This window comes from Gavia stellata, unplaced genomic scaffold (genome assembly GCF_030936135.1).
Source record: "Gavia stellata isolate bGavSte3 unplaced genomic scaffold, bGavSte3.hap2 HAP2_SCAFFOLD_188, whole genome shotgun sequence".
In the NCBI taxonomy this organism is placed as follows: domain Eukaryota; kingdom Metazoa; phylum Chordata; class Aves; order Gaviiformes; family Gaviidae; genus Gavia; species Gavia stellata.
Genome location: NW_026777367.1, coordinates 65,702 through 89,035, shown reverse-complemented (window position 1 = coordinate 89,035; position 23,334 = coordinate 65,702). Strand labels below are relative to the sequence as shown.

Genomic DNA, 23,334 nt, shown 5'->3' with positions numbered 1-23,334 from the left:
TGCCACCACACTGAGTGTCCCCATGGTGGCCATGCCCTGATGGGTGCCACCACAGCAGGTTTTCTGATGGGTGCCACCATGCTGGGCACCCAGAGGTGGCCATACCCTGATGGGTGCCACCCTGTTGGGCGCCCAGTGGTGGCCATGCCCTGATGGGTGCCACCACGCCAGGTTCTCTGATGGGTGCCACCATGCTGGGCACCCAGTGGTGGTCATGTCCTGATGGGTGCCACCACACTGAGTGTCCCCATGGTGGCCATGCCCTGATGGGTGCCACCACACCAGCTTCTCTGATGGGTGCCACCATGCTGGGTGCCCTGATGGGTGCCACCATGCTGGGTCACCCCATGGTGGTCATGTCCTCGTGGATGCCACCATGCCAGACACCCGCTGGTGGCCATGCCCTGCTGGGGTGCCACCCTGCTGGGTGCCCTGACGGGTGCCACCCTGCCTGTCGCCCTGAGGGTGGCGGTGCCTGACGGTGTCCCCGGGGTGCAGGGCGGGCGTGCGAGGTGGCGCTGGCCCCCTGCTCCCCCAACCCCTGTGACAACGGCGGCGTCTGCGTCCCCACCCCTGACTACGGGGGCTTCACCTGCCGCTGCCCCCCCGGCTGGCAAGGTACCCCCACCCTGGGGTGCCCCCGCGGCCCCCTGGCACCCCTGGGTCACCCTGGCACCCCCAACCATGGCACCCTGACCCCCTCCCTGGGAACCTGACTTCCCCCCCCACCCCGAGCACTCTAATTCTCCCCCTCTGGGCACCCTGACCCCCCCCCCCCCCCCCCAGCACCCTGGTTCCCCCTCTCCCTGGGCACCCTGACCCCCAACCAGCACCCTGGTTCCCCCTCTCCCTGGGCACCCTGACCCCCAACCAGCACCCTGGTTCCCCCTCTCCCTGGGCACCCTGACCCCCTCCCTTGGCACACTGACCCTCCCCAATCACCCTAACACCCCTGGGACCCTGATCCCACCCCGCCCCCCCTCCCCAAGCACCCTGACCCCCTCCTTGGGCACCTTTACCCCCCCCCAAGCACCCTGACACTCCTCTGGGCACCCCATCCCCATGGGCACCCTGACCCCCCCCCCCCATCACACCAACACCCCTGTGTACCCTGACCCCCACCCAGGCACCCCGACCCCATGAGCACCTTGACCCCCCCTCCTGGGGCACCCCGACCCCATGGGCACCCTGACCCCCACCCTGTCCCCCTGCCCCCCTGTGCACCCTGACAGCCCCTCCTCCTGGGGCACCCCTGACCCCATGGGCACCCTGACCCCCACCCTGGGCACCCCGACCCCCTGTGCACCCTGACACCCCCCCTCCTGGGGCACCCCGACCCCATGGGCACCCTGACCCCCCCCAGCACCCCAGCCCCCTGGGCACCCTGACCCCCACCCAGGCACCCTGACCCCATGGGCACCCTGACCCCCACCCAGGCACCCTGACCCCATGGGCACCCTGACACCCCCCCTCCCGGGGCACCCTGACCCCATGGGCACCCTGACACCCCCCCACCCTGGGCACCCCGACCCCATGGGCACTCTGACACCCCCCAGCCCCCTGGGCACCCCGACCCCATGGGCACCCTGACCCCCACCCAGGCACCCTGACCCCATGGGCACCCTGACACCCCCCCCAGCACCCCAGCCCCCTGGGCACCCCAACCCCATGGGCACCCTGACCCCCACCCAGGCACCCTGACCCCCACCCTGGGCACCCTGACCCCATGGGCAGCCTGACACCCCCCCCTCCCGGGGCACCCCGACCCCATGGGCACTCTGACACCCCCCCAGCCCCCTGGGCATCCTGACCCCATGGGCACCCTGACCCCCACCCAGGCACCCCAACCCCATGGGCACCCTGACCCCCACCCAGGCACCCTGACCCCATGGGCACCGTGACCCCCACCCAGGCACCCTGACCTCATGGGCACCCTGACTCCCACCCTGAGCACCCTGACCCCATGGGCACCTTGACCCCCACCCTGGGCACCCCGACCCCATGGGCACCCTGACCCTCACCCAGACACCCCGACTCCATGGGCACCCTGACACCCCCCCACCCTGGGCACCCCGACCCCATGGGCAGCCTGACCCCCACCCAGGCACCCTGACCCCATGGGCACCCTGACACCCCCCCCAGCACCCCAGCCCCCCTGGGCACCCCAACCCCATGGGCACCCTGACCCCCACCCAGGCACCCTGACCCCATGGGCACCCTGGCACCCCCCCTCCCAGGGCACCCTGACCCCATGGGCACCCTGACCCCCCCCGGGCACCCCAGCCCCCTGGGCACCCCAACCCCATGGGCACCCTGACCCCCACCCTGGGCACCCTGACCCCATGGGCACCCTGACCCCCACCCAGGCACCCTGACCCCATGGGCACCCTGACACCCCCCCCCTCCCAGGGGCACCCTGACCCCATGGGCACCCTGACCCCCCCCCTGGGCACCCCAGCCCCCTGGGCACCCCAACCCCATGGGCACCCTGACCCCCACCCAGGCACCCTGACCCCATGGGCAGCCTGACACCCCCCCTCCCGGGGCACCCCGACCCCATGGGCACTCTGACACCCCCCAGCCCCCTGGGCACCCCAACCCCATGGGCACCCTGACCCCCACCCAGGCACCCTGACCCCATGGGCACCCTGACCCCCACCCAGGCACCCTGACCCCCCACCCTGAGCACCCTGACCCCCCGTCCCGCTGCCCCCCAGGCGAGCGCTGCCAGGAGGACGTGGACGAGTGCGGGCAGAGCCCCTGCCTGCACGGGGGGGTCTGCGCCAACCGCCCCGGCACCTTTGGGTGCCTCTGCCCCCACGGCTATGGGGGGGGCACCTGCCAGCACGACCTCGATGACTGCCACCCCGGTGAGGGGACATGGGGGACAGAGGGGGGACAGAGGGACTGGGGGGACTGGGGGGACTGGGACATGGGGGGGGACAGGGAGACTGGGGACACTGGGATGTGGGGGGAGGCAGGGGACTGGGGGGACTGGGACATGGAGGGGGACAGGGAGACTGGGGACACTGGGGACACTGGGATGTGGGGGGAGGCAGGGGACTGGGGGGACTGGGGACACTGGGACATGGAGGGGGACAGGGAGACTGGGGACACTGGGGACACTGGGACGTGGGGGGGGGGCGGGGGACTGGGGGGACTGGGACATGGAGGGGGACAGGGAGACTGGGGACACTGGGGACACTGGGGACACTGGGATGTGGGGGGGGCCGGGGGACTGGGGACACTGGGACATGGAGGGGGACAGGGAGACTGGGGACACTGGGATGTGGAGGGGGGCAGGGGACTGGGGGGACTGGGGGGACTGGGACATGGGGGGGGACAGGGAGACTGGGGGACACTGGGATGTGGGGGGGGGCAGGGGACTGGGGGGACTGGGACATGGAGGGGGACAGGGAGACTGGGGACACTGGGGACACTGGGATGTGGGGGGGGCAGGGGACTGGGGGGACTGGGGGGACTGGGACATGGAGGGGGACAGGGAGACTGGGGACACTGGGGACACTGGGATGTGGAAGGGGGGGGCGGGGGACTGGGGCCACTGGGGACACTGGGACATGGAGGGGGACAGGGAGACTGGGGACACTGGGGACACTGGGATGTGGAGGGGGGGCAGGGGACTGGGGACACTGGGGACACTGGGATGTGGAGGGGGGCAGGGGACTGGGGGGACTGGGACATGGAGGGGGACAGGGAGACTGGGGACACTGGTGACACTGGGACATGGCAGGGGACAGGGGTGCTGGGGCGGTATGGGGGACACTGGGGACACTGGGGGGACTGGGACATGGGGGGGACAGGGATGCTGGGGGACTGGGGACACTGGGGGGACTGGGGACACTGGGACATGGGGGGGACAGGGGTGCTGGGGGGGTATGGGGGACACTGGGGGGACTGGGACATGGGGGGGACAGGACGCTGGGGACACTGGGACGTGGAGGGGTACAGCGGTGCTGGGGCTATGGGGACACTGGGGACACTGGGACTTGGGGGGTACAGGGATGCTGGGGACACTGGGGACACTGGGGGGACTGGGAATACTGGGGGGGGGGGTGTGTCAGGGATGATGTGGAGCCTGGGGACACTGGGGGACACTGGGAAGCCTGGGGACACCGTGGGGGACAGGGACACTTCGGGACTCTGGGGACACTGGGGGGGGACACCAGGACACTGAGGGGGACACTGGGGGGGGGCTGGGGATACTGGGGAGTCTGGGGACACTGGGGGGGGGGGGCTGGGGACCTGGGTGGGGGGCACAGGGTCTGGGGTGCCACATTGGGGTGCCATGGAGCAGGGTACGGGTGCCACATCAGGGTGCCCCATGAATTTTGGGAGTCCCCTCATGTCACATCATGGCGGGGTGAGGTGTGTGGGGGGGGTGTGTGCCAATTCAGGGTGCCGTGGGGCACCCCATCACCCCCTCTGTGTCCCCCCCACCCCACCCAGACCCCTGCCTGAACGGGGGCACCTGCCGGGACGGGGTGGGGACCTTCTCCTGCGTCTGTCCCCCCCCGGATTCGGGGGTCCCCGCTGTGACACCGAGGAGGACGAGTGCAGGAGCCGCCCCTGTCGCAACGGTGGCACCTGCACCGACTACGTCAACAGCTTCACCTGCGCCTGTCCCCCCGGCTGGACCGGCCGCCACTGCCAGCACGACGTCCCCGACTGCACCGACAGGTACCCATGGGTGGCCCCGGGTGGCCTTGGGTGGCCTTGGGTGGCCCCGGGTGGCCCCGTGCCCGTACGGTGTCCCCATCTGCATATGAAGGCATCAGCACCCTTGGGTGGCCCCAAGGCTTCCCATGCCCCTGCAATGCCCCATCTGCACCCGAAGGTATCAGCACCCATGGGTGGCCCCAGGTGGCCCCAGGTCTCCCCATGCCTGTGTGTTGTCCCCATCTGCATAAGAAAGCATCAGCACCCATGGGTGGCCCCGGGTGGCCCCGGGTGGCCTTGGGTGGCCCCGGGTGGCCCCATGCCCGTGTGGTGTCCCCATCTGCATATGAAGGCATCAGCACCCATGGGTGGCCCGAGGTGGCCCCAAGGCTTCCCATGCCCCTGCAATGCCCCCATCTGCACCCGAAGGTATCAGCACCCATGGGTGGCCCCAGGTGGCCCCAGGTCTCCCCATGCCTGTGTGTTGTCCCCATCTGCATAAGAAAGCATCAGCACCCACGGGTGGCCCCGGGTGGCCCCATGCCCGTGCGGTGTCCCCATCTGCATATGAAGGCATCAGCACCCATGGGTGGCCCCAGGTGGCCCCAAGGCTTCCCATGCCCCTGCAATGCCCCCATCTGCACCCGAAGGGGTATCAGCACCCATGGGTGGCCCCAGGACCATGCCCATGTGGTGTCCCTATCTGCATATGAAGGCATCAGCACCCTTGGGTGGCCTCAGGTGGCCCCGGGTGGCCCCAGGTCTCCCCGTGCCCCTGCAATGTCCTCATCTGCATATGAAGGTATCAGCACCCACGGGTGGCCCTGGGTGGCCTCAGGTGGCCCCAGGTGGCCCCATACCCGTGCGGTGTCCCCATCTGCATATGAAGGCATCAGCACCCATGGGTGGCCCGAGGTGGCCCCAAGGCTTCCCATGCCCCTGCAATGCCCCCATCTGCACCCGAAGGTATCAGCACCCATGGGTGGCCCCGGGTCTCCCCATGCCCATGTGTTGTCCCCATCTGCATAAGAAAGCATCAGCACCCATGGGTGGCCCCGGGTGGCCTTGGGTGGCCCCGGGTGGCCCCATGCCCGTACGGTGTCCCATCTGCATATGAAGGCATCAGCACCCATGGGTGGCCCGAGGTGGCCCCAAGGCTTCCCATGCCCCTGCAATGCCCCCATCTGCACCCGAAGGTATCAGCACCCATGGGTGGCCCCAGGTGGCCCCAGGTCTCCCCATGCCTGTGTGTTGTCCCCATCTGCATAAGAAAGCATCAGCACCCATGGGTGGCCCTGGGTGGCCCCATGCCCGTGCGGTGTCCCCATCTGCATATGAAGGCATCAGCACCCTTGGGTGGCCCGAGGTGGCCCCAAGGCTTCCCATGCCCCTGCAATGCCCCCATCTGCACCCGAAGGTATCAGCACCCATGGGTGGCCCCAGGCGGCCCCGGGTGGCCCCAGGTCTCCCCATGCCCATGTGGTGTCCCTATCTGCATATGAAGGCATCAGCACCCTTGGGTGGCCTCAGGTGGCCCCGGGTGGCCCCAGGTCTCCCCGTGCCCCTGCAATGTCCTCATCTGCATATGAAGGTATCAGCACCCACGGGTGGCCCTGGGTGGCCTCAGGTGGCCCCAGGTGGCCCACCATACCCGTGCGGTGTCCCCATCTGCATATGAAGGCATCAGCACCCATGGGTGGCCCGAGGTGGCCCCCAAGGCTTCCTATGCCCCTGCAATGCCCCCATCTGCACCCGAAGGTATCAGCACCCATGGGTGCCCTGGGTGGCCCCGGGTGGCCCCAGGTCTCCCCGTGCCCCTGCAATGTCCTCATCTGCACCCGAAGGTATCAGCACCCACGGGTGGCCCCCGGGTGGCCTCAGGTGGCCCCATGCCGTACGATGTCCCCATCTGCATATGATGCATCAGCACCCTTGGGTGGCCCCAAGGCTTCCCATGCCCCTGCAATGCCCCCATCTGCACCTGAAGGTATCAGCACCCATGGGTGACCCCAGGTGGCCCCGGGTGGCCCATGCCCGTACGGTGTCCCCATCTGCATATGAAGGCATCAGCACCCATGGGTGGCCCGAGGTGGCCCCAAGGCTTCCATGCCCCTGCAATGCCCCCATCTGCAACCTGAAGCTATCAGCACCCATGGGTGCCCTTGGACACCCCATAACTGCCTCTTCTCCAGCCCAAGCCACCAGCACCCATGGGTGTCCCCAGATGTCCCAAACCTCCCCCTGCCCATAGTATGTCCCCAAGTGCACCCAAAGCTACCAACACCCATGGGTGCCCCTTGGACACCACCATAACTCCCCCTTTCCAGCCCAACCCACCAGCACCCAAGGGTGCTGTGGGGGCACCCATGGGTGCTGAGCCGTGTTCCCCCCCACCCAACAGCTCCTGCTTCAACGGGGGGACCTGCGTGGACGGCGTCGCCTCCTTCACGTGCCGCTGCCGCCCCGGCTTCACGGGCACCCACTGCCAGCACCCAGCGGATGGGTGCCAGGGCCAGCCCTGCCTGCAGGGTGGCACCTGCGTCACCACTGGGGACACCTACCGCTGCCTCTGCCCGCCGGGATACACCGGCACCCAGTGCCAGGTGAGTGGGGGCACCCATGGGTCGCGGGCGGGTGGGGTGCCAGGCACCCTGCGCCCACCTTCCACGGTTCCCGGTGTGTTGGGTGCCTGGGCACCCACCGACTCAGGCACCCAATGGCCACCGTCCCCATGAACTGGTGCCCTGGGTGCGCCAGCACCCACTTCCTTGGGCACCCCATACCCACTACCCCAACTCTGTTTCCTGAGCTCCCCCCCTGCCAATGCCACCCAAAGGTGCCCCCTTGGGTGCTCCCCCACCCTGACCCCCACCCTGACCCCCACCCTGACCCCCCCGACCCCCGTCTCCCCCATGATCTGGGTGCCCTGGGTGCCCCCAGCACCCACCTCCTTGGGACACCATTACCACCCCCCCCAAACTCTGTCCTGAGCTCTCCCCCCCACAAAATGTGCCCCCTTGGGTGCTCCCCCACCCTGACCCCCACCCTGACCCCCACCCTGACCCCCCCCCTTCCCCGTGAAGTGGGTGCCCTGGGTGCCCCAGCACCCACTACCTTGGTCACCCCATTCCTTCCCCACCAAAGTCTCTTCCTGAGCCCCCCCCCCAAAATGTGCCCCCCTTGGGTGCTCCCCCACCCTGACCCCCCACCCTGACCCCCACCCTGACCCCCCACCCTGACCCCCCTCTTCCCCCATGAACTGGGTGCACTGGGTGCCCCAGCACCCACCTCCTTGCTCACCCCACTCCCCCCCCCCCAACCTCTCTTCCTGAGCTCCCCTCCTACACCCTGCCACCCAAAGGTGCCCCCTTGGGTGCTCCCCCACCCTGACCCCCACCCTGACCCCCACCCTGACCCCCCCCTTCCCATGAAGTGGGTGCCCTGGTGCCCCAGCACCCACCACCCTTGGTCACCCCATTCCCCCCCCCCCCATACTGTCATCCTGAGCTCTCCCCCCCCCACATGTGCCCCCTTGGGTGCTCCCCCCACCCTGACCCCCACCCTGACCCCCACCCTGTCCCCCCCTCTTCCCCCATGAACTGGTGCCCTGGGTGCCCCAGCACCCACCTCCTTGCTCACCCCGCTCCCCCCCCCCAAACTCTCTTCCTGAGCTCCCCTCCTACACCCTGCCCACCCAAGGTGCCCCCTTGGGTGCTCCCCCACCCTGACCCCCACCCTGACCCCCACCCTGACCCCCACCCTCCCCCATGAACTGGGTGCCCTGGGTGCCCCAGCACCACCACCTTGGTCACCCCCATTCCCCCCCCCATACTGTCATCCTGAGCTCTCCCCCCCCAAATGTGCCCCCTTGGGTGCTCCCCCACCCTGACCCACACCCTGACCCCCACCCTGACCCCCCCCTTCCCCGTGAAGTGGGTGCCCTGGGTGCCCCAGCACCACACCACTACCTTGGTCACCCCATTCCTCCCCCACCAAAGTCTCTTCCTGAGCCCCCCCCACAAATGTGCCCCCTTTGGGTGCTCCCCCACCCTGACCCCCACCCTGACCCCCACCCTGACCCCCACCCTGTCTCCCGCAGACCCTGCTGGACCTGTGCCAGGGGGCACCCTGCCGCCACGGGGGGCTGTGCCGGCAGACGGGTGCCTCCGTCTCCCTGCCTCTGTCCCCCCCCGTGGGGTGGCACCGCCTGCGATGTCCCCAACGTCACCTGCGCCGCCGCCGCCGCCGCCCACAGAGGTCAGCTACTGCCCAGTGTGGGGGACTGGGGGGACTGGGAGGACTGGGAGGACTGGGAGGCAGGACAACTGGGTCCCCTCCCAGTTTGCGGGTGCTGGGAGGACTGGGAACCTGGGTGACTGGGTCCCCTCCCAGTTTGGGGGTACTGGGAACCTGGATGCCTAGGTCCCCTCCCAGTTTGGGTACTGGGAGCCCAGTCGCCTAGATCCCCTCCCAGTTTGGGGGGACTGGGAGGACTGGGAACCCCGGTCCTGGGGTCCCCTCCCAGTTTGGGGGTACTGGGAGGACTGGGAACCCCCGGTCCTGGGGTCCCCTCCCAGTTTGGGGGTGCTGGGAGGACTGGAGGACTGGGAGGCAGGACAACTGGGTCCCCTCCCCAGTTTGGGGTTGCTGGAGGACTGGGAACCCAGAAAACTGGGTCCCCTCCCAGTTTGGGGGTACTGGGAGGACTGGGAGGACTGGGAGGACTGGGAGGCAGGACAACTGGGTCCCCTCCCAGTTTGCGGGTGCTGGGAGGACTGGGAACCCCGGTCCTGGGGTCCCCTCCCAGTTTGGGGGTACTGGGAGGACTGGGAACCCAGACAACTGGGTCCCCTCCCAGTTTGGGGGTACTGGGAGGACTGGGAGGACTGGGAGACAGGACAACTGGGTCCCCTCCCAGTTTGGGGGGTACTGGGGAGGACTGGGAACCCAGTCGCCTGGGTCCCCTCCCAGTTTTGGGTACTGGGAGCCCAGTCGCCTAGATCCCCCTCCCAGTTTGGGGGGTACTGGGAGGACTGGGAAGCAGGACAACTGGGTCCCCTCCCAGTTTGAGGGTACTGGGAGGACTGGGAACCTGGGTGACTGGGTCCCCTCCCAGTTTGGGTACTGGGAACCCAGTCGCCTGGATCCCCTCCCAGTTTGGGTACTGGGAACCTGGACACCTGGGTCCACCTCCCAGTTTGGGTACTGGGAGCCCAGTCGCCTGGGTCCCCTCCCAGTTTGGGGGTGCTGGGAGGACTGGGAGCCCAGTCGCCTGGATCCCCTCCCAGTTTGGGAGTACTGGGAGACTGGGAGCCCAGTCACCTGTATCCCCTCCCAGTTTGGGTACTGGGAGCCCAGTCGCCTGGGTCCCCTCCCAGTTTGGGGGTACTGGGAGCCCAGTCACCTGGGTCCCCCCCCCCAGTTTGGGTACTGGGAACCCAGTCACCTGTATCCCCTCCCAGTTTGGGTACTGGGAGCCCAGTCGCCTCGCTCCTCTCCCCAGTTTGGGGGTACTGGGAGCCCAGTCACCTGGGTCCCCCCCCAGTTTGGGTACTGGGAGCCCAGTTGCCTGGATCCCCTCCCAGTTGAGGGAGGACTGGGAGGACTGGGAGCCCAGTCACCTGTATCCCCTCCCAGTTTGGGTACTGGGAGCCCAGTCGCCTGGGTCCCCTCCAGTTTGGGGGTACTGGGAGCCCCAGTCACCTGTATCCCCTCCCAGTTTGGGTACTGGGAGCCCAGTCGCCTGGGTCCCCTCCCAGTTTGGGGGTACTGGGAGCCCAGTCGCCTCACTCCTCTCCCAGTTTGGGGTACCGGGAGCCCAGTCACCTGGGTCCCCCCCCCAGTTTGGGTACTGGGAACCCAGACATCTGGGTCCCCTCCCAGTTTGGGAGTACTGGGAGGACTGGGAGCCCAGTCACCTGTATCCCCTCCCAGTTTGGGTACTGGGAGCCCAGTCGCCTCGCTCCCCTCCCAGTTTTGGGATACTGGGAGCCCAGTCACCTGTATCCCCTCCCAGTCTGGGGGATACTGGGAGCCCAGTCGCCTCGCTCCCCTCCCAGTTTGGGGGTACTGGGAGCCCAGTCACCTGTATCCCCTCCCAGTTTGGGGATACTGGGAGCCCAGTCGCCTCGCTCCCCTCCCAGTTTGGGGGTACTGGGAGCCCCAGTCGCCTCGCTCCCCTCCCAGTTTGGGGATACTGGGAGCCCAGTCGCCTCGCTCCCCTCCCAGTTTGGGGGTACTGGGAGCCCAGTCGCCTGGGTCCCCTCCCAGTTATGGGGGGTACTGGGAGCCCAGTCGCCTCACTCCTCTCCCAGTTTGGGGGTACCGGGAGCCCAGTCACCTGGGTCCCCCCCCCAGTTTGGGTACTGGGAACCCAGACATCTGGGTCCCCTCCCAGTTTGGGAGTACTGGGAGGACCTGGGAGCCCAGTCACCTGTATCCCCTCCCAGTTTGGGTACTGGGAGCCCAGTCGCCTCGCTCCCCTCCCAGTTTGGGGATACTGGGAGCCCAGTCACCTGTATCCCCTCCCAGTCTGGGGATACTGGGAGCCCAGTCGCCTCGCTCCCCCTCCCAGTTTGGGGGTACTGGGAGCCCAGTCACCTGTATCCCCTCCCAGTTTGGGGATACTGGGAGCCCAGTCGCCTCGCTCCCCCTCCCAGTTTGGGGGTACTGGGAGCCCAGTCGCCTCGCTCCCCTCCCAGTTTGGGGATACTGGGAGCCCAGTCGCCTCGCTCCCCTCCCAGTTTGGGGGTACTGGGAGCCCAGTCGCCTGGGTCCCCTCCCAGTTTGGGGGGGTACTGGGAGCCCAGTCGCCTCACTCCTCTCCCAGTTTGGGGGTACCGGGAGCCCAGTCACCTGTATCCCCCCCCAGTTTGGGTACTGGGAACCCAGACATCTGGGTCCCCTCCCAGTTTGGGAGTACTGGGAGGACTGGGAGCCCAGTCCACCTGTATCCCCTCCCAGTTTGGGTACTGGGAGCCCAGTCACCTGTATCCCCTCCCAGTTTGGGGATACTGGGACCCCTGGACAGCGCTCCCCCCCCCACCCTCCCCACCCCGGGCAGTACCTCTGGGTGCCACCCCCCCTTCCCTCACCTTACCTCAGTTTCCCCCCACCCCTCTCTGTCTCCCCCCCCCCCCACCCCCCCCACCCACCCCCCACCCACCCCCCAGGTGTCCCCTTGGCCCGGTTGTGCCATGGACGTGGCCGCTGCGTGGGTGCTGCCGGGGGGGACACCGGTGCCTGTGCCAGGGTGGCTACGGGGGTCCCTACTGCCAGACCCCCCCCCGACCGCTTGCCTGCCAAAACCCCTGCCGGCGCGGCGCCGCGTGCCGCAGTCTACGGGGGGGGCTACGAGTGCGAGGTGAGTCCCCCCCCCCCCACCCTTGGGTGGCCTATGGGTGCTGGGTGCTGCTGGGGGAGATGTTGGGGTGTGGTTGAAAACGGGGCGGGTGGGGGTGGTTTAAGGGTTGGGGGGTGAGGGATTGCGGGTGCTGGACATGCGCACTGCTTGTATGGGTGCTGGGGGGGTGTAGCACCCATGGGTGTAAGGGGGCTGTAGCACCCGTAGGTGCAAGTGTGCTGCACCCAACATCACTTGTTACCGTAGCCCACCCCCGTCCTGGACTGGGTGCGTGGGGTGTGTGGGCACCCAGATGTTGGAGCACCCTGCACACACAGCCCCCCCCCTCAGGTTGGGGACACCCATGGGTGCCCATCTCCCTTCTGCCACTGTGTTGCAGGTCCCCTGGGTGATGGGTGCCTTCATCCCAGGGCACCCCATGGGTGCTCTGCCTACCCTACTGCAGCATTTGGGGCTCAGCTGAGCCTTTTGGGGTGCCAGGGCATCTCCCCACGTTGGGGACACCCATGGGTGCCCATGTCCCTCCTGCCACTGTGGTGCAGGTCCCCTGGGTGATGGGTGCCTTCATCCAGGGCACCCATGGGTGCTCTGCCCTACCCAACCACAGCATTTGGGGCTCAGCTGAGCCTTTTGGGGTGCCAGGGCATCTCCCCACATTGGGGACACCCATGGGTGCCCATCTCCCTCCTGCCACTGTGGTGCAGGTCCCCTGGGTGATGGGTGCCTTCATCCCAGGGCACCCATGGGTGCTCTGCCTACCCTACTGCAGCATTTGGGGCTCAGCTGAGCCTTTTGGGGTGCCAGGGCATCTCCCCATGTTGGGGGCACCCATGGGTGCCCATCTCCCTCCTGCCCTTCATGCTGCTTAGGGTGGCATCAACCCTGGTGTAGAGGTCTCTTGGGTGATGGGTGCCTCCACCCTGGAGCACCCGTGGGTGCTCTCCCCTACCCAACCACAGCAATTTGGGGCTCAACTGAGCCTTTTGGGGTGCCAGGGCATCTCCCCATGTTGGGGACACCCATGGGTGCCCATCTCCCTCCTGCCACTGCGGTGCAGGTCCCCTGGGTGATGGGTGCCTCCATCCGAGGGCACCCATGGGTGCTCTGCCCCTCCGAACCACAGCATTTGGGGCTCAGCTGAGCCTTTTGGGGTGCCAGGGCATCTCCCCATGTTGGGGGCACCCATGGGTGCCCATGTCCCTCCTGCCCTTCATGCTGCTCAGGGTGGCATCACCCTGCTGTAGAGGTCCCTTGGATGATGGGTGCCTCCACCCTGGAGCACCCATGGGTGCTCTGCCCACCCAAGCACAGCATTTGGGGGCTCAGCTGAGCCTTTTGGGGTGCCAGGGCATGTTCCCCACGTTGGGAACAACCCATGGGTGCCCATCTCCCTCCCTGCCACTGTGGTGCAGGTCCCCTGGGTGATGGGTGCCTCCACCCCAGGGCACCCATGGGTGCTCTGCCCTACCCAACCACAGCATTTGGGGCTCAGCTGAGCCTTTTGGGGTGCCAGGGCATCTCCCCATGTTGGGGACACTCATGGGTGCCCATCTCCCTCCTGCCCTTCATGCTGCTCAGGGTGGCATCACCCTGCTGTAGAGGTCTCTTGGGTGATGGGTGCCTCACCCTGGAGCACCCGTGGGTGCTCTCCCCTACCCAAGCACAGCATTTGGGGGCTCAACTGAGCCTTTTGGGGTGCCAGGGCATCTCCCCACATTGGGGGCACCCATGGGTGCCCATCTCCCTCCTGCCACTGCAGTGCAGGTCCCCTGGGTGATGGGTGCCCCTCATCCCACGGCACCCATGGGTGCTCCTGCCCTACCCAACCACAGCATTTGGGGCTCAGCTGAGCCTTTTGGGGTGCCAGAGCATCTCCCCATGTTGGGGACACCCATGGGTGCCCATCTCCCTCCTGCCCTTCATGCTGCTCAGGGTGGCATCACCTGCTGTAGAGGTCTCTTGGGTGATGGGTGCTCTCCCCTAACCCAACCGCAGCATTTGGGGCTCATCTGACCCTTTTGGGGTGCCCCTGGGTGCCCGGCACCCACCGTACCATGCCCCTGAGGTTGGGGTGGTGGTCCGGAAGGTGACGGGGGCACCCATGGGTGCTGTCCCCGCAGTGCCCGCCGGGCTACGTGGGCCGGGAGTGCCAGCTGGAGGTGGACGAGTGCCAGTCGCAGCCCTGCCAGAACGGGGGCACGCTGCCTCGACCTCGTGGGACGCTACCTCTGCTCCTGCCCCCCCGGCACCCTGGGTGGGTGCTCGGGGACCCATGGGTGGCCCTGGCCCCATGGCCCCGTGGCTGGGTGGGCGGTGGGAAGGGGTCCCCTGTCCCGGTGGGCTTGGGTGCTGGTGGGAAGGGACCCCTTTTCCCCATGTCCTTGGGTGCTGGTGGGAAGGGACCCCCATGTCCCACGTCCCTTGGGTGCTGGTGGGAAGGAACCCCCCATATCCTTGGGTGCTGGTGGGAAGGGACCCCATGTCCCCAAGTCCTTGGGTGCTGGTGGGAAGGAACCCCCCATATCCTTGGGTGCTGGTGGGAAGGGACCCCATGTCCCCATATCCTTGGGTGCTGGAGGGAAGGGACCCCATGTCCCCCATATCCTTGGGTGCTGGAGGGAAGGGACCCCATGTCCCCATATTCCTTGGGTGCTGGAGGGAAGGGACCCCATGTCCCCATATCCTTGGGTGCTGGTGGGAAGGGACCCCCATGTCCCCACGTCCTTGGGTGCTGGTGGGAAGGGACCCCCATGTCCCCACGTCCTTGGGTGCTGGTGGGAAGGACCCCACGTCCCTTGGGTGCTGGTGGGAAGGGACACCATGTCCCCATATCCTTGGGTGCTGGTGGGAAGGGACCCCCATGTCCCCATATCCTTGGGTGCTGGTGGAAGGGACCCCTTTTCCCCACGTCCTTGGGTGCTGGTGGGAAGGACCCCCATGTCCCCAAGTCCTTGGGTGCTGGTGGGAAGGGACCCCCATGTCCTTGGGTGCTGGTGGGAAGGGACCCACCCATATCCTTGGGGTGCTGGTGGGAAGGGACCCCCCTGTCCCCACATCCTCGGGTGCTGGTGGGAAGGGACACCATATCCTTGGGTGCTGGTGGGAAGGGACCCCCCATGTCCCACGTCCTTGGGTGCTGGTGGGAAGGGACCCCCATGTCCCCACGTCCTTGGGTGCTGGTGGGAAGGGACCCACCCCCCGTCCCCATGTCCCCATATCTGGGTGCGTGGCAGGAAGGGACCCCACAACCCCACCCAAGGGTGGCCATGAGCAGGTCCTACCCCAGAGTGTCCACCCCACAGGGTCCCCACATCCCCACCCCATGGTGACACCCATCAGTGTCCCCACATTCCCATCCCATGGTGGCACCCATCAGGGTCCCCATGTCCCCACCCTGTGGTGACACCCATCAGGGTCTCCATGTCCCCACACTATGGTGGCACCCATCAGGGTCCCCATGTCCCCATCCTGTGGTGACACCCATCAGGGTCCCCCATGTCCCCATCCTGTGGTGACACCCTTCAGGGTCCCCACGTCCCCATCCCATGGTGGCACCCATCAGTGTCTCCATGTCCCCACCCTGTGGTGACACCCATTGGGGTCTCCACGTCCCCATCCCATGGTGGCACCCATCAGGGTCTCCAAGTCCCCACCCCATGGTGGCACCCATCGGGGTCCCCACGTCCCCATCCCATGGTGGCACCCACCAGGGTCCCCATGTCCCCACCCTGTGGTGACACCCTTCAGGGTCCCCACGTCCCCCACCCCATGGGTGACACCCGTCAGGGTCCCCACATCCCCATCCCATGGTGGCACCCATCGGGGTCTCCATGTCCCCACCCTGTGGTGACACCCCATTGGGGTCTCCACGTCCCCATCCCCTGGTGGCACCCATCAGTGTCCCCATGTCCCCATGCCACGGTGCCACCCATCAGTGTCCCCACCCCAGGGTGGCATCGATCCAGGCGTGTGTGTCCCCCCCCCGTGACGTCCCCGTCCCCGCAGGTGTCCTCTGCGAGATCAACGAGGACGACTGTGGCCCCCCCCGCCTGGTGGCACCCAGGCACCCCAAGTGCCTCCACAACGGGACCTGCCTGGACGGGGTGGGGGGGTACGGCTGCGCCTGCCCCCCCGGCTACACGGGTGCCCGCTGCGAGGGGGACATCAACGAGTGTCACACAGCGCGCCCCTGCCACCCACCCGGCACCCTGGCATGGCGTGCAGGGTGCCAACACCTACCGCTGCCTCTGCCAGCCCGGCTTCACCGGTGGGTGCTGCTGGGGGGGGGTGTGGGTGCCAGGGGGGTGCCAGGGGGGTGCCAGGGTGGGTAAGGGGACATGGGGTGCTGTGCCAGGGTGGGCAGGGGGTGCTAGGTGGGTGCCAGGGGGGCTGGGGTGGGTGCCAGAGAGGGTGTGGGTGCCAGGGGGTGCCAGGTGGGCATGGGGTGCAGGGTGCCAACACCCAACACTGCCTCTGCCAGCCCGGCTTCACCGGTGGGTGCTGCTGGGGGGGGTGTGGGTGCCAGGGGGGTGCCAGGGGGGTGCCAGGGGTGGGTAAGGGGACATGGGGTGCTGTGCCAGGGGGGTGCTGGTGTGGGCAGGGGGTGCTAGGTGGGTGCCAGAGGGGCTGGGGTGGGTGCCAGAGAGGGTGTGGGTGCCAGGGGGTGCCAGGGTGGGCATGAGGTGCAGGTGCCAACACCCAACACTGCCTCTGCCAGCCCGGCTTCACTGGTGGGTGCTGCTGGGGGGGGTGTTGTGTGGTGCCAGGGGGGTGCCAGGGTGGGTAAGGGGACATGGGGTGCTGTGCCAGGGGGGTGCCAGGTGGGTGCCAGAGGGGCTGGGGTGGGTGCCAGAGAGGGGGTGGGTGCCAGGGGGGTGCCAGAGGGTGCCAGGGTGGGTAAGGGGACATGGGTTGCTGTGCCAGGGGGGTGCCAGGGTGGGCAGGGGGTGCTAGGTGGGTGCCAGAGGGGCTGGGGTGGGTGCCAGAGAGGGTGTGGGTGCCAGGGGGTGCCAGGGTGGGCATGAGGTGCAGGGTGCCAACACCCAACACTGCCTCTGCCAGCCCGGCTTCACCGGTGGGTGCTGCTGGGGGGGGGTGTGTGGGTGCCAGGGGGGTGCCAGGGTGGGTAAGGGGACATGGGGTGCTGTGCCAGGGGGGTGCCAGGTGGGTGCCAGAGGGGCTGGGGTGGGTGCCAGAGAGGGTGTGGGTGCCAGGGGGGTGCCAGGGGGTGCCAGGGTGGGTAAGGGGACATGGGGTGCTGTGCCAGGGGGGTGCCAGGGTGGGCAGGGGGTGCCAGGAGGGTGCCAGGGGGGCTGGGGTGGGTGCCAGAGAGGGGGTGGGTGCCAGGGTGTGCCAGGGTGGGCATGGGTGCAGGGTGCCAGCACCCAACACTGCCTCTGCCAGCCCGGCTTCACTGGTGGGTGCTGCTGGGGGGGGGGCGTGGGTGCCAGGGGGGTGCCAGGGTGGGCAGGGGGTGCTAGGTGGGTGCCAGGGGGGCTGGGGTGGGTGCCAGAGAGGGTGTGGGTGTCAGGGGGGTGCCAGGGTGGGTACAGGGCATGGGGGGGGTGCCAGAGGGGTGCCAGGGTGGGTAAGGGGTGCTGGGTGCCAACTGCCAGCCCAGCTTCAACTGGTGGGTGCTGCCACGGCGGGGTGGGTGCCAGGGGTGCCGTGCCTCATGCCCACCCTGGGGGGGGGGGTTCGGCACCCACTGCCCCCCCCGTGTCGTCCCCCCCCACCCACCCACAGGCCGCCGGTGCCAGAGCCTGGTGACTGCAGTGCCCGGCCACGGCGGGCGCTGCCCCCCTGACTCACCGGCAGGGCAGGCGGCAGGCGTACCTGCCGCTGCCCGCCGGTGAGTCAGGGGCACCCACCCCGGGCACCCACCAGCACCCACCCTGCCCGCCCGGGGGGGCTGGAGGGTATGGGGCGGGCAGGGGGCTGGGGTGCTCTGGGGTGGTATAGGGTGGGCACAGGGCTGGGGGGGGGTGTAAGGTGGGCAGGGGGCTGGGTGCACCCAAAGCCATGGGGATGGGTGCTGGGTGGCATGGGGGTGGGCAGGGTTCTGGGTGCTGGGTGCTGTGGGGTGGCATAGGGTGGGCAGGGGTCTGGGTGCTGGGTGCTGTGGGGTGGCATAGGGTGGACAGGGAGCTGGGTGCACCCAGTGCCATGGGGATGGGTGCTGGGGTGGCATAGGGTGGGCAGGGATCTGGGTGCTGGGTGCTGTGGGGTGGTATAGGGTGGGCAGGGGGCTGGGGGCTGGGTGCTGTGGGGTGGCATAGGGTGGGCAGGGGGCTGGGGTGCACCCAGTGCCATGGGGATGGGTGCTGGGGTGGCATAGGGTGGGCAGGGGTCTGGGTGCTGGGTGCTCTGGGGTGGTATAGGGTGGGCAGGGGGCTGGGTGCACCCAAAGCCATGGGGATGGGTGCTGTGGGGTGGCATAGGGTGAGCAGGGGTCTGGGTGCTGGGTGCTGTGGGGTGGCATAGGGTGGGCAGGGGGCTGGGTGCTGGGTGCTGTGGGGTGGCATAGGGTGGGCAGGGGGCTGGGTGCTGGGTGCTGTGGGGTGGTATAAGGTGGGCAGGGGTCTGGGTGCTGGGTGCTGTGGGGTGGCATAGGGTGGGCAGGGATCTGGGTGCTGGGTGCTGTGGGGTGGCATAGGGTGGGCAGGGAGCTGGGTGCACCCAGTGCCATGGGGATGGGTGCTGGAGTGGCATAGGGTGGGCAGGGGTCTGGGTGCTGGGTGCTGTGGGGTGGTATAGGGTGGGCAGGGGTCTGGGTGCTGGGTGCTGTGGGGTGGCATAGGGTGGGCAGGGAGCTGGGTGCACCCAGTGCCATGGGGATGGGTGCTGGAGTGGCATAGGGTGTGCAGGGATCTGGGTGCTGGGTGCTGTGGGGTGGCATAGGGTGTGCAGGGGCTGGGTGCACCCAAAGCCATGGGATGGGTGCTGTGGGGTGGCATAGGGTGAGCAGGGGTCTGGGTGCAGGGTGGTCTGGGGTGGTATAGGGTGGGCAGGGGTCTGGGTGCTGGGTGCTGTGGGGTGGCATAGGGTGGGCAGGGTTCTGGGTGCTGGGTGCTGTGGGGTGGCATAGGGTGTGCAGGGATCTGGGTGCTGGGTGCTGTGGGGTGGCATAGGGTGGGCAGGGAGCTGGGTGCACCCAGTGCCATGGGGATGGGTGCTGTGGGGTGGCATAGGGTGTGCAGGGATCTGGGGGCTGGGTGCTGTGGGGTGGCATAGGGTGTGCAGGGATCTGGGTGCTGGGTGCTGTGGGGTGGCATAGGGTGTGCAGGGGGCTGGGTGCACCCAAAGCCATGGGGATGGGTGCTGTGGGGTGGCATAGGGTGGGCAGGGGGCTGGGTGCTGGGTGGTCTGGGGTGGTATAGGGTGGGCAGGGGTCTGGGTGCTGGGTGCTGTGGGGTGGCATAGGGTGGGCAGGGGTCTGGGTGCTGGGTGCTGTGGGGTGGCATAGGGTGGGCAGGGTTCTGGGTGCTGGGTGCTGTGGGGTGGCATAGGGTGGGCAGGGGTCTGGGTGCTGGGTGCTGTGGGGTGGCATAGGGTGGGCAGGGAGCTGGGTGCACCCAGTGCCATGGGGATGGGTGCTGTGGGGTGGCATAGGGTGTGCAGGGATCTGGGTGCTGGGTGCTGTGGGGTGGCATAGGGTGTGCAGGGGGCTGGGTGCACCCAAAGCCATGGGGATGGGTGCTGTGGGGTGGCATAGGGTGGGCAGGGGTCTGGGTGCTGGGTGGTCTGGGGTGGTATAGGGTGGGCAGGGGTCTGGGTGCTGGGTGCTGTGGGGTGGCATAGGGTGGGCAGGGGTCTGGGTGCTGGGTGCTGTGGGGTGGCATAGGGTGGGCAGGGTTCTGGGTGCTGGGTGCTGTGGGGTGGCATAGGGTGGGCAGGGGTCTGGGTGCTGGGTGCTGTGGGGTGGCATAGGGTGTGCAGGGGGCTGGGTGCTGGGTGCTCTGGGGTGGTATAGGGTGGGCAGGGGGCTGGGTGCACCCAAAGCCATGGGGATGGGTGCTGTGGGGTGGCATAGGGTGTGCAGGGATCTGGGTGCCCATCACCTGCCGATCACCCCCCACCCTGACCCCCACCCTGACCCCCACCCATTCCACTCCCCTCACCCCACCCAGGGCTTCGCCGGCACCCACTGCGAGAACCGACCCCCCTCCTGCCTGGACCTTCCCTGCACCCACGGGGGCACCTGCCTGCCCTCCCCCACCGGCCCCCGCTGCCGCTGCCCCCCCGGTTTCGGGGGACCCCGATGTCACCCCCTCGACGTCACCAACGTCACCTGTCCCCCCGACGTCTGCCTCCGCGGTGGCACCTGCCTCCCCTCCCCCCGCCCCCCCCTTCACCCGCTGTTTGTGCCCCCCGGTTTGGGGGGTCCCCCATGTCAAGGGGGTCCCCCAAACCCCCCCGCGCCGGAATGCGAAGTGGGGTGCGGGGGGAAAGCGGGTGACGGGGTTTGTCACCGGGAGTGTAACACCCCCGGGTGTCAGTGGGACGGGGGGGACTGTTCCCTCTTGGTGGGGGACCCTTGGGGACATTGTGGGGTCCCCGAGTGTCCCCCCCTTTTTAACAACAGCCGCTGCGACCGGGGCTGCGACAGCCCCCGCTGCCTCTACGACAACTTCGACTGCCGCTCCCCGCCCCGCGCCTGCAAGTCAGTGTCCCCAAGGGCCACCCCCTGTCCCCAGGGGCCACCCCCCGTCCTCATGGGTCATCCCCCTGTCCCCACAGGTCACCCCCTGTCCCCCAGGGGCCACCCCCCGTCCTCATGGGTCACCCCCTGTCCCCATGGGTCATCCCCCGTCCCCATGGGGCACCCACCATGGCCACAGGTCACCCCCTGTCCCCAAGGGCCACCCCCTGTCCCCAGGGGCCTACCCCCCGTCCTCATGGGTCATCCCCCGTCCCCATGGGCCACCCCCTGTCCCCAAGGGCCACCCCCTGTCCCCACAGGTCACCCCCCTGTCCCCAGGGGCCACCCCCCGTCCTCATGGGTCATCCCCCGTCCCCATGGGTCACCCCCTGTCCCCATGGGCCACCCCCTGTCCCCATGTGTCCCCCTGTCCCCATGGGCCACCCCCTGTCCCCATGGGTCATCCCCCGTCCCCATGGGTCATCCCCCGTCCCCACGGGTCACCCCCTGTCCCCATGGGTCATCCCCCGTCCCCATGTGTCCCCCCTGTCCCCATGGGTCACCCCCTGTCCCCACGGGTCACCCCCGTCCCCATGGGTCACCCCCTGTCCCCAAGGGCCACCCCCTGTCCCCATGGGTCACCCCCTGTCCCCACGGGTCACCCCCGTCCCCATGGGTCACCCCCTGTCCCCAAGGGCCACCCCCTGTCCCCATGGGTCACCCCCTGTCCCCACGGGTCATCCCCCATGGCCACAGGTCACCCCCTGTCCCCACGGGTCACCCCCGTCCCCATGTGTCCCCCTGTCCCCAGGGGCCACCCCCTGTCCCCATGGGTCACCCCCCGTCCTCATGGGCCACCCCTGTCCCCATGTGTCCCCCTGTCCCCATGGGCCACCCCCTGTCCCCACGGGTCACCCCCTGTCCCCACGGGTCATCCCCCTGTCCCCAGGGGCCACCCCCTGTCCTCATGGGTCATCCCCCGTCCCCACGGGTCACCCCCTGTCCCCACGGGTCATCCCCCTGTCCCCAGGGGCCACCCCCTGTCCCCCACGGGTCACCCCCATGGCCACAGGTCACCCCCTGTCCCCACGGGCCACCCCCTGTCCCCATGGGTCATCCCCCATCCCCATGGGTCACCCCCTGTCCCCATGTGTCCCCCTGTCCCCATGGGCCACCCCCTGTCCCCACAGGTCACCCCCCGTCCTCATGGGTCACCCCCTGTCCCCATGGGCCACCCCCTGTCCCCATGTGTCCCCCTGTCCCCATGGGCCACCCCCTGTCCCCATGGGTCATCCCCCGTCCCCACGGGTCACCCCCTGTCCCCACGGGTCACCCCCGTCCCCATGGGTCACCCCCTGTCCCCAAGGGCCACCCCCTGTCCCCCATGGGTCACCCCCTGTCCCCACGGGTCATCCCCCATGGCCACAGGTCACCCCCTGTCCCCACGGGTCACCCCCTGTCCCCATGGGTCATCCCCTGTCCCCAAGGGCCACCCCCTGTCTCCATGGGTCACCCCCTGTCCCCACGGGTCATCCCCCGTCCCCATGGGTCACCCCCCATGGCCACAGGTCACCCCCTGTCCCCACGGGTCACCCCCTGTCCCCACAGGCCACCCCCTGTCCCCATGGGCCACCCCTGTCCCCACGGGTCATCCCCCGTCCCCATGGGTCACCCCCCACGGCCACAGGCCACCCCTGTCCCCACAGGTCACCCCCTGTCCCCATGGGCCACCCCCCATCCCCATGGGGCACCCACCACAGCAATGGGTCACCCCCTGTCCCCACACATCCCCCTGTCCCCACGGGCCACCCCCCGTCCCCATGGGCCACCCCCTGTCCTCATAGGCCACCCCTGTCCCCATGGGTCACCCCCATGGCCATGGGTCATGCCCTGTCCCCACGGGTCACCCCCTGTCCCCACGGGTCACACCCCCACCCCACCCATGCCCCCCATGTCCCCCCATGTCCCCATGTCCCCCATATCCCCCCAAGCCCCCCACGTCCCCACATCCCTCCATGTCCCCCCATGTCCCCATGTCCCCGATGGCCCCATGTCCCCCATATCCCCCCATGCCCCCCACATCCCACCCAGGTCCCCCATATCCCCCCCATGCCCCACATGTCCCCATGTCCCCCATGTCCCATGTCCCCGATGGCCCCATGTCCCCCATATCCCCCCAAGCCCCCCACATCCCACCCAAGTCCCCATGCCCCACGTGTCCCCATGTCCCCATGTCCCCCATATCCCCCAAGCCCCCCACATCCCCACATCCCCCCACGTCCCCATGTCCCCCCATGTCCCATGTCCCCCATGCCCCACATGTCCCCATGTCCCCATGTCCCCCATATCCCCCCAAGCCCCCCACATCCCACCCATGCCCCCCATGTCCCCCCATGTCCCCATGTCCCCCATATCCCCCCAAGCCCCCCACGTCCCCACATCCCCCCATGTCCCCCCATGTCCCCGATGGCCCCATGTCCCCCATATCCCCCCAAGCCCCCCACATCCCACCCAGGTCCCCCATATCCCCCCCATGCCCCACATGTCGCCATGTCCCCCCATGCCCCACATGTCCCCATGTCCCCCATATCCCCCCAAGCCCCCCACATCCCCACATCCCCCCATGCCCCACATGTCCCCATGTCCCCCATAT

At 68.6% G+C, this 23,334-nt stretch overlaps 1 protein-coding gene across 1 annotated transcript in view; it reads left to right on the top strand.

Moving 5' to 3' along the window:
- Positions 1 to 23,334, top strand: part of LOC132321919 (neurogenic locus notch homolog protein 3-like) — a gene marked incomplete at its 5' end in the record, with an annotated part of 62,647 nt that overhangs the window by 19,969 nt on the left and 19,344 nt on the right. Inside the window, 13 exon segments of the mRNA XM_059835291.1 lie at positions 499 to 618; positions 2,718 to 2,870; positions 4,468 to 4,526; positions 4,529 to 4,698; positions 7,079 to 7,280; positions 8,777 to 8,869; positions 11,929 to 12,015; positions 12,017 to 12,040; positions 14,161 to 14,241; positions 14,243 to 14,294; positions 16,046 to 16,251; positions 16,253 to 16,327; positions 20,170 to 20,702. Of these exon segments, the coding sequence (XP_059691274.1) occupies positions 499 to 618; positions 2,718 to 2,870; positions 4,468 to 4,526; positions 4,529 to 4,698; positions 7,079 to 7,280; positions 8,777 to 8,869; positions 11,929 to 12,015; positions 12,017 to 12,040; positions 14,161 to 14,241; positions 14,243 to 14,294; positions 16,046 to 16,251; positions 16,253 to 16,327; positions 20,170 to 20,702 (1,855 nt within the window).